This window comes from Oncorhynchus clarkii, chromosome 25, assembly GCF_045791955.1.
Source record: "Oncorhynchus clarkii lewisi isolate Uvic-CL-2024 chromosome 25, UVic_Ocla_1.0, whole genome shotgun sequence".
NCBI classification, from domain to species: Eukaryota; Metazoa; Chordata; class Actinopteri; order Salmoniformes; family Salmonidae; genus Oncorhynchus; species Oncorhynchus clarkii.
Genome location: NC_092171.1, coordinates 17,880,692 through 17,890,767, shown reverse-complemented (window position 1 = coordinate 17,890,767; position 10,076 = coordinate 17,880,692). Strand labels below are relative to the sequence as shown.

Sequence of the window (10,076 nt, the reverse complement as noted above, 5' to 3'; positions counted from 1 at the left end):
AACCATTATGCTGTAAGACACTAACCTTGGAAAGAAAGGCACCTCAAATAGGTGATTGAGTTTTCAGAGCAGTCTTCACTTCCTCATGTTGAGGTTTATGAGCAAATGGTGACTGACAAGTTGAAACAGAGGCACTGTCCACTGTGTGAATGCTTCAGGTTGTCCGTTCAACCCTTCCTGGCTCAGTATTTTTCTGTCTGTCATTTTATGAAGCCCTGACTGAGGTCTGGCCATTGCATTCCTCATCCATAGAGTCCTCTAAACCAGGGATCATCAACTAGATTCAGCCGCGGACTGATTTTATTTTCTTGAGGATGGTCAGGGGGCCATAACATAATTACAAATAATTTGTAGACTGCAAATTGGCAGCAAGAAGCCTAAACCAATATATTTGACAAAAACATATTTCGAACCTTGCTTACAGATTGATGGATTGCTGCCTCAGATGACCTGTCCTCAACCCAATTGAGATGGTTTGGGATCAGTTGGACCGCAGAGTCAAGGAAAAGCAGCCAAAAAGTGCTCAGCATATGTGGAAACTCCTTCAAGACTGTTGGAAAAGCATTCCAGGTGAAGTTGGTTGAGAGAATGCCAAGAGTGTGCAAAGCTGTCATCAAGGCAAAGGGTGGCTAGTTTGAAGAATCTCAAATATATTTTGATTTGTTTAATTTTTTTTTTTTAGTGACTACATGATTCCATATGTGTTATATCAGTTTTAATGTCTTCACAATTATTCTACAATGAATGAGTAGGTGTCCAAACTTTTGACTGGTACTGTGTGTGTGTACACACTACCGTTCAAAAGTTTGCGGTAACTTAGAAATGTTATTATTTTTGAAAGAAAAGCAACAACAAAAATGTCCATTAACATAAAATTGATCTGAAATACAGTGTAGACATTGTTAATGTTGTAAATGACTATTGTAGCTGGAAATGTCAGATAAAAAAAAAAAAATGGAATATCTACATAGGCGTACATAGGCCCATTATCAGCAGCCATCACTCCTGTGTTCCAAATCAAATCAAATCCATTTTTATTTGTCACATACACATGGTTAGCAGATGTTAATGCGAGTGTAGCGAAATGCTTGTGCTTCTAGTTCCGACAATGCAGTAATAACCAACAAGTAATCTAGCTAACAATTCCAAAACTACTACCTTATAGACACAAGTGTAAGGGGATAAAGAATATGTACATAAAGATATATGAATGAGTGATGGTACAGAGCGGCATAGGCAAGATACAGTAGATGGTATTGAGTACAGTATATACATATGAGATTAGTATTTTTAACAAAGTGGCATAGTTAAAGTGGCTAGTGATACATGTATTACATAAAGATGCAGTAGATGATATAGAGTACAGTATATACATATGAGATGAATAATGTAGGATATGTAAACATTATGTTAGGTAGCATTGTTTAAAGTGGCTAGTGATATATTTTACATAATTTCCCATCAATTCCCATTATTAAAGTGGCTGGAGTTGAGTCAGTGTGTTGGCAGCAGCCACTCAATGTTAGTGGTGGCTGTTTAACAGTCTGATGGCCTTGAGATAGAAGCTGCTTTTCAGTCTCTCGGTCCCAGCTTTGATGCACCTGTACTGACCTCGCCTTCTGGATGATAGCGGGGTGAACAGGCAGTGGCTCGGGTGGTTGTTGTCCTTGATGATCTTTATGGCCTTCCTGTGACATCGGGTGGTGTAGGTGTCCTGGAGGGCAGGTAGTTTGCCCCCGGTGATGTGTTGTGCAGACCTCACTACCCTCTGGAGAGCCTTACGGTTGTGGGCGGAGCAGTTGCCGTACCAGGCGGTGATACAGCCCAACAGGATGCTTTCGATTGTGCATCTGTAGACGTTTGTGAGTGCTTTTGGTGACAAGCCGAATTTCTTCAGCCTCCTGAGGTTGAAGAGGCGCTGCTGCGCCTTCTTCACCACACTGTCTGTGTGGGTGGACCAATTCAGTTTGTCTGTGATGTGTACGCCGAGGAACTTAAAACTTACTACCCTCTCCACTACTGTTCCATCGATGTGGATAGGGGGGTGTTCCCTCTGCTGTTTCCTGAAGTCCACAATCATCTCCTTAGTTTTGTTGACGTTGAGTGTGAGGTTATTTTCCTGACACCACACTCCGAGGGCCCTCACCTCCTCCCTGTAGGCCGTCTCGTCGTTGTTGGTAATCAAGCCTACCACTGTTGTGTCGTCTGCAAACTTGATGATTGAGTTGGAGGCGTGCGTGGCCACGCAGTCGTGGGTGAACAGGGAGTACAGGAGAGGGCTCAGAACGCACCCTTGTGGGGCCCCAGTGTTGAGGATCAGAGGGGTGGAGATGTTGTTACCTACCCTCACCACCTGGGGGCGGCCCGTCAGGAAGTCCAGTACCCAGTTGCACAGGGCGGGGTCGAGACCCAGGGTCTCGAGCTTGATGACGAGCTTGGAGGGCACTATGGTGTTAAATGCCGAGCTGTAGTCGATGAACAGCATTCTCACATAGGTATTCCTCTTGTCCAGATGGGTTAGGGCAGTGTGCAGTGTGGTTGAGATTGCATCGTCTGTGGACCTATTTGGGCGGTAAGCAAATTGGAGTGGGTCTAGGGTGTCAGGTAGGGTGGAGGTGATATGGTCCTTGACTAGTCTCTCAAAGCACTTCATGATGACAGAAGTCAGTGCGGTAGTCGTTTAGCTCAGTTACCTTAGCTTTCTTGGGAACAGGAACAATGGTGGCCCTCTTGAAGCATGTGGGAACAACAGACTGGGATAGGGATTGATTGAATATGTCCGTAAACACACCAGCCAACTGGTCTGCGCATGCTCTGAGGGCGCAGCTGGGGATGCCGTCTGGGCATGGTTTGTTAGCTAATCCAACTTTATCATTTTAAAAGGTTAATTGATCATTAGAAAACACTTTTGCAATTATGTTAGCACAGCTGAAAACTGTTGTGCTGATTACAGAAGCAAAATCTTCAGATGGGGCCACAGTGTCTCCTGACCCCTCCTGTCTCAGCCTCCAGTATTTATGCTGCAGTAGTTTGTGTCGGGGGGCTAGGGTCAGTTATATCTGGAGTACTTCTCCTGTCTTATCCGGTGTCCTGTGTGAATTTAAGTATACTCTCTAATTTTCTCTCTCGGAGGAGGAGGACCTGAGCCCTAGGACCATGCCTCAGGACTACCTGGCATGATGACTCCTTGCTGTCCCCAGTCCACCTGGCCGTGCTGCTGCTCCAGTTTCAACTGTTCTGCCTGCGGCTATTGAACCCTGACCTGTTCACCGGACGTGCTACCTGTCCCAGGCCTGCTGTTTTCAACTCTCTAGAGACCGCAGGAGTGGTAGAGATACTCTTAATGATCGGCTATGAAAAGCCAACTGACATTTACTCCTGAGGTGCTGACTTGCTGCACCCTCGACAACTACTGTGATTATTATTATTTGAGCATGCTGGTCATTTATGAACATTTGAACATCTTGGCCATGTTCTGTTATAATCTCCACCCGGCACAGCCAGAAGATGACTGGCCACCCCACATAGACTGGTTCCTCTTTAGGTTTCTTCCTAGGTTTTGGCCTTTAGTTTTTCCTAGCCATCGTGCTTCTACACCTGCATTGCTTGCTGTTTGGGGTTTTAGGCTGGGTTTCTGTACAGCACTTTGAGATATCAGCTGATGTAAGAAGGGCTATGTAAATAAATTTGATTTGATTTTGATTTGATTTAACTGGCCTTCTTTAGACTAGTTGAGTATCTGGAGCATCAGCATTTGTGGGTTCAATTATAGGCTCAAAATGTCCAGAAACAAATAACTTTCTTCTGAAACTCGTCAATCTATTCTTGTTTTGAGAAATGAAGGCTATTCCATGTGAGAAATTGCCAAGAAACTGAAGATCTCGTACAATGCTGTGTACTACTCCCTTCACAGAACAGTGCAAACGGGCTCTAACCAGAATGGAAAGGGAAGTGGGAGGCCCGGGTGCACAACTGAGCAAGAGGACAAGTACATTAGAGGGTCTAATTTGAGAAACAGACACCTCAAGTCATCAACTGGCAGCTTCTTTAAATAGTACCCGCAAAACACCAGTCTCAACAGTGAAGAGGCACCCCCGGGATGCTGGCCTTCTAGGCAGAGTTCCTCTGTCCAGTGTCTGTTCTTTTGCCCATCTTAATATTTTATTTTTATTGGCCAGTCTGAGATATGTCCTTTTCTTTACAACTCTGTTTAGAAGGCCAGTATCCTGGAGTCACCTCTTCACTGTTGATGTTGAGACTAGTGTTTTGCGGGTACTATTTAATGAAGCTGCCAGTTGAGGATTTGTGAGGTGTCTGTTTCTAAAACTAGACACACTAATATACTTGTCCTCTTGCTCAGTTGTGCACCGGGGCCATCAATTTGATGTTATTTTAATCGACCATAAATTAGCTTTTCTTTCAAAAACAAGGGACATTTCCAAGTGACCCCAAACTTTTGAACAGTTGTGTGTGTGTGTGTGTGTGTGTGTGTGTATGTGTGTATATATATATATATATATATATATGAGGTCTACTGATTTATTGGAGGACCAAAAAGGCCGATACCGATTAATCGGCCAATTTTTTTTATTATTATTTTTTATTTATTTGTAATAATGGCAATTACAACAATACTGAATGAACAGTTATTTTAAATTAATTTAATACATCAATAAAATCAATTTCGCCTCAAGTAAATAATGAAACATGTTCAATTTGGTTTAAATAATGCCAAAACAAAGTGTTGGAGAAGAAAGTAAAAGTGCAATATGTGCTATGTAAGAAAGCTAACGTTTCAGTTCCTTGCTCAGAACATGAGAACATATGCTGGTGGTTCCTTTTAACATGAGTCTTCAATATTCCCAGGTAAGAAGTTTTAGGTTGTAGTTATTATAGGACTATTTCCCTCTATACCATTTGTATTTCATTAACCTTTGACTATTAGATGTTCTTATAGGCACTTTAGTATTGCCAGTGTAATAGTATAGCTCCCGTCCCTCTCCTTGCTCCTTCCTGGGCTCGAACCAGCAACACAATGACAACAGTCACCATCGAAGCAGCGTTACCCATGCAGAGCAAGGGGAACAACTACTAGAAGGCTCAGAACGAGTGACGTTTGAAACGCTATTAGCGCGCGCTAACTAGCTAGCCATTTCACTTCGGTTACACCAGCCTCATCTCGGGAGTTGATAGGCTTGAAGTCATAAACAAAGCAATGCTTGACGCACAACGAAGAGCTGCTGGCAAAACGCACGAAAGTGCTGTTTGAAAGAATGTTTACGCGCCTGCTTCTGCCTACCACGCTCAGTCAGATACTTAGATGCTTGTATGCTCAGTCAGATTATATGCAACGCAGGACACGCTAGATAATATCTAGTAATATCATCAAGCATGTGTGATTTATGATTGATTGTTTTTTATAAGATAAGTTTAATGCCAGCTAGCAACTTACCTTGGCTTACTGCATTCGCGTAACTCCTTATGGAGTGCAACGAGAGAGAGGCAGGTCGTTATTGCGTTGGACTAGTTAACTGTAAGGTTGCAAGATTGGTTCCCCGAGCTGCCAATGTGAAAATCTGTCGTTCTGCCCCTGAACGAGGCAGTTAACCCACCGTTCCTAGGCCGTAATTGAAAATAAGAATGTGTTCTTAACTGACTTCCATAGTTAAATAAAGGTATACTTTTTAATTTTTTTTATCGGCAAATTGGCGCCCCAAAATTTCGATTTCCGATTGTTATGAAAACTTGAAATCGGCCCTAACTAATCGGCCATTCCGATTAATCGGTCGACCTCTAATATATATATATATATATATACACATACATACACACACACACCCAGTATGTGTATATGTATATATATATATATGTATACAGTGCCATGCGAAAGTATTCGGCCCCCTTGAACTTTGCGACCTTTTGCCACATTTCAGGCTTCAAACATAAAGATATAAAACTGTATTTTTTGTGAAGAATCAACAACAAGTGGGACACAATCATGAAGTGGAACGACATTTATTGGATATTTCAAACTTTTTTAACAAATCAAAAACTGAAAAATTGGGCGTGCAAAATTATTGTATACACTATACTATGTGGTAGATGTCCTAACCGATGTCCTAACCGACTTGCCAAAACTATAATGTGTTAACAAGAAACTTGTGGAGTGGTTGAAAAACGAGTTTTAATGACACCAACCTAAATGTATGTAAACTTCAACTGTGTATATATATGATTTTCTTTTACTCTGAAAACTTGGGGTGCCAAATAAAACTTCTCGCGGGTCAGTTGGGGAACCCTGCTCTAGGCTTTGAGAAACACCACACACAGATCTCTGGCCACATCCTCTAACACAACACAGATAAGCAGAGCATAGCAACTATGCTAAAGAGAAATGGGAATATTAAATCCTTTTTCAAACTAACGGATAGGGAAAGCTGATCACATTCGGCAGCACTGGGCAAGAGTAGTTAAAGGAACAGATGTCATATCTAACCATGTTACCTCTTTTGAACCCAACAAGCACAGCACACTTCCTCATTGCAAACATGATCTCACCATGGAAATGACACAAACACTGAAATGTCTTCCCAAACGTTAAAGGCAAAGTCATTTTTGTTCACACATTTTATTTTTTCAAAATAAGTGTAAATGTTACAGTTCAACATCTAAGAAAAATATATTTACAGTTTGCAAAAGTAAAATAAATAAGCTTGAATAACAAAGCAGATAGAAATGGTAAATGGTTTACAATATCGAAAATGTACAGCAGATTTGGCTACCAAGTTCATTTGCCAAAAACACATCTCAAACTATAGATTAGTATTAATAAATAAAGCTATGTGAAAAAATAAATAAGGTACTCTTCTGTCCACTACTTTTATCTACCTTTTTTACACATAGGAAAAACAAATAACTGTATGCTTTTACAAGCCGCATCTTCACTTCATTTAAAGCACATGGTTGTGATTCAAACAGAACCAAATCGACAGAATTACTTTCAGAACTCTTCAATAGAAATCTACATTTGTCTCCACCCACTTTTGACATCACAATGGTCTTTGTATCGAGAGAGTGGCAATGTAAATAGGAAATCATGCCCAAAGATTTATTATTAAACCCCAGTCTGTTTTGTAAAGCTCCAAAGCACAGCTCTTTCACTAGATCGATCAGATTGTTAATAAGCCAAGACTGTGCTGCAACAGTATGTTAACTTGAGTGGTTTATCATTACGTGCTAAATATGCCTTTATCCCTCTAGGAATTCTCCCCCACAGCTTTTTAAAACACTGAACACTTACAAAAGTGCTAATTTTCATGAACATGCTCTGATGTTGTAATGTACTATTATTTACAGTTCATAGCAGTCTCCTTGAACCCCTTGCCTTTGTTCACTGTAATACGTTATAAACTGGTGGAATGGGGAGACCTTCAGTCAGGTTACCTGGGTATGGAATACATAGCACATCAGTTGAACTCTTCAAAGTGTACTGAATTGGGCTAGAATATGTTATTGTAGGAGAAACAATGAAATATTATAAACATTTAAGGCTGTAAAAGGAAGTCTACTAATGCACATGTTAACATTTTCTGGAAACAGTAGCTCCTGTTTGTGCATGGCTGTAAATGAACTTATATAAGTGAGGCTTACTGTATATCGACATTCCTCATGAGTTACTCCAGAAGGTCTGGCACTGCTTCTATAGTTTCTTGTAACGAGTCGTCTTATCTGCAAGCTATAAAATAAGTCTGAATTCATGTTAATCCACTTCATCTTGAAGTCCATTGCCATTTCTACATGATGAAGTTCAGTCAATGGGATGATTCCTTCTGAAGGAAACCAGACTAAGAGTTATTGAGTAGAGAAGGATGAAGGACTATACTGTATTACAGACAGACGCACTGGCTTCACGGCTGAGGCAGATTACATTCACTCATACTGTATTTGTTCCCTCTCTCCAGGGTAGCTGGTTGTTTTCTGAATGGAATGACTTGGTCATCTTTGAGGCAGACAGGAACCACTACAGTAAGTGGGAAGAGAAGAGCATCCTTCCTCTGCGTTAATGGAGAAAGTTTAGGCTGGTGTTTACAATGTTTTAATCTTGCCACCATGGAGACCATCACAAAACCAAGAAACACTACAACTAGTACACAGAAATATAACAAAAAAAAGAATCTAAGATGGATACCAAACATTCTAAAGCAGGAGTATGGGTCTATTTTCCCTGAGTCTGCTGGGTTCTGATGTTGCTCAGTCATTGACTGCGTAGAGGAGAGAGTCATGGATCTAGCCATATACTGTATCTGCTAATCCCTCCCATCTCATTTTGATTACAACTGGAAGACCAGTTAAATTGGCTTCACATCCAAAACAATTGTTGATCAATTGAGTGCTGCGCTGCAGCACATGGAAACCAGCAGACTGGAGACCCTCTAGTCTAGAACCCAAACTGCTGTCCTAAAGCTTTTATACTCCTCCTATTAGCTTCATGTTCCAGCTCCAGAGGAGGCGAGAAGCAAAAATGATCATGTTCACAGTGCAGAGCTCTCTGGCTGAATAGTAGCCTCTCTGGCTGTCTTTCTGTCTGTTGTGAACTGTATGGCAAAGTCCCAGAATGGCCACATCCTCCTGCCTCCCCTGTCTCTCCTCACCGCAACAGCAGCCAGGCCACAGTAAAGCGCCAAACGCAGAATATAGCAGTATGATAAAGCAACAGGAAGTTGCAATGTTTTGTGTTTTGTTGTGGATCATCAGTTTTACTGCCAGAGAGAGAGGGAGAAGGGGGAGATCCCAGACATGTGTGTGGCTGTACAGTACAATATATAGTTTTGTGGATCGATCACCATGGAAATGTGTGAAAGAAAGAAGAGGAAGTACTGGGTAGCCCTGCGAGCGGTGTAGAGTTTGGGGGTCCGGTTAGGGGGCTGGTGGTCAGGGGCCTGTAGGGATCTAGCGCTGCCCCCTGCCCTGGCCCATACTCAGCTTGGCCCGGGGGATGCTCATTCTCTCCACACACGGGGAGCTCATCTCTGGGGAGAAGTTGATGCTGCAGTCATTCTTCACGCTCTGGAACTTGTTCTCCTTTGAAGGTTCCATGTACACCAACGAGTTCTTATTCACATGCTTCTTCAGGATCACAGTCTAAGAAAGGAGAAGAGAGAGGAAAGATTCCCAGGCTTTCAAATATCAATTATTTTGCCAGTTATTGATTGGATCCTACTGCTTTGGGTTAGCGTGCACTGTGTCTAGTTCGGACGGGAGAGACTGTTCAGAAAGTATGTGACGATTTACGATTTTCTGTACCACTAGTCTTATTTCATGGGCGTGTTGTAAAACTATCACACTTGATGATAAACTTGACACAGTTCAAAGTGCTCCTTCAGAATTAAGTCCTGGAAAAAGACATGAATCCCTACTTTATGACGCCCTGAACACAAGTTGTAGCAGGAGCTGGAAGATCAAGGAAAACCCACGACCCACCCACAGATTAAAACCCAAAACAACCGCCCGCCCCACTATGGTGCTATGATTTAGCACCACAAGGGTCTAAGTTTGGGCAGCAATGCTGGGTTGCAGCAGGTAGTTTAGCGGTTAAAAGTCTGTGCCCTTGAGCAAGGTACTTAACCCTAATTGCTCCTGAAGTCGCTCTGGTCTGCTCAAATGTAAAGGTTGAAATTCATTGGTGAAACTGTGCGTTCAGTACAGGGCCTAATGAGCTGATTTACCCACAATGCCTCTCACCTTCTTGGGGGCACTGTAGCAGGACATCTGCACCCACTTCTTTTTCTTGTTGATGAGGAGCGCCACGATGAGGAAGATGATGATGGCCAGGAGTAGACCAGCCAGTATCCAGGCTGCTGATTGGTAGATGAGAGCCATCTCAGTTTGGCTGGGGGAGTTCTCTCCCAGGCTGTTCCCGTCTGCAAGGAGAATCAAACAGTATTAATTTCAGCTCTCCCCCACTGACTAGACTACACACACTGCTGTCACACGGGCCAATATTTCCATTACATTATTCCCCTTCTAATCAATTGAAATGAAAAGCAGCTCATGTCCTTCCTTAGTGTTTGGCAGTT

General features: G+C 42.3%; 2 protein-coding genes across 3 annotated transcripts in view; both read right to left on the bottom strand.

Annotated features, from left to right (window-relative positions):
* The window catches only part of LOC139384057 (dnaJ homolog subfamily C member 17-like), a 491,465-nt gene that overhangs the window by 74,489 nt on the left and 406,900 nt on the right, over positions 1-10,076 (bottom strand). The window lies entirely within an intron of this gene.
* Positions 6,610-10,076, bottom strand: part of LOC139384016 (cysteine-rich motor neuron 1 protein-like) — a 50,764-nt gene continuing 47,297 nt past the window's right edge. For both annotated transcript variants that reach the window (XM_071128645.1, XM_071128646.1), the window contains 2 exons: positions 9,742-9,920; positions 6,610-9,141 (listed from right to left, as the gene is read on the bottom strand). In XM_071128645.1, the coding sequence (XP_070984746.1) occupies positions 8,950-9,141; positions 9,742-9,920 (371 nt within the window). In that variant the 3' untranslated portion in view covers positions 6,610-8,949. The remainder of the gene's footprint in view (positions 9,142-9,741; positions 9,921-10,076) is intronic.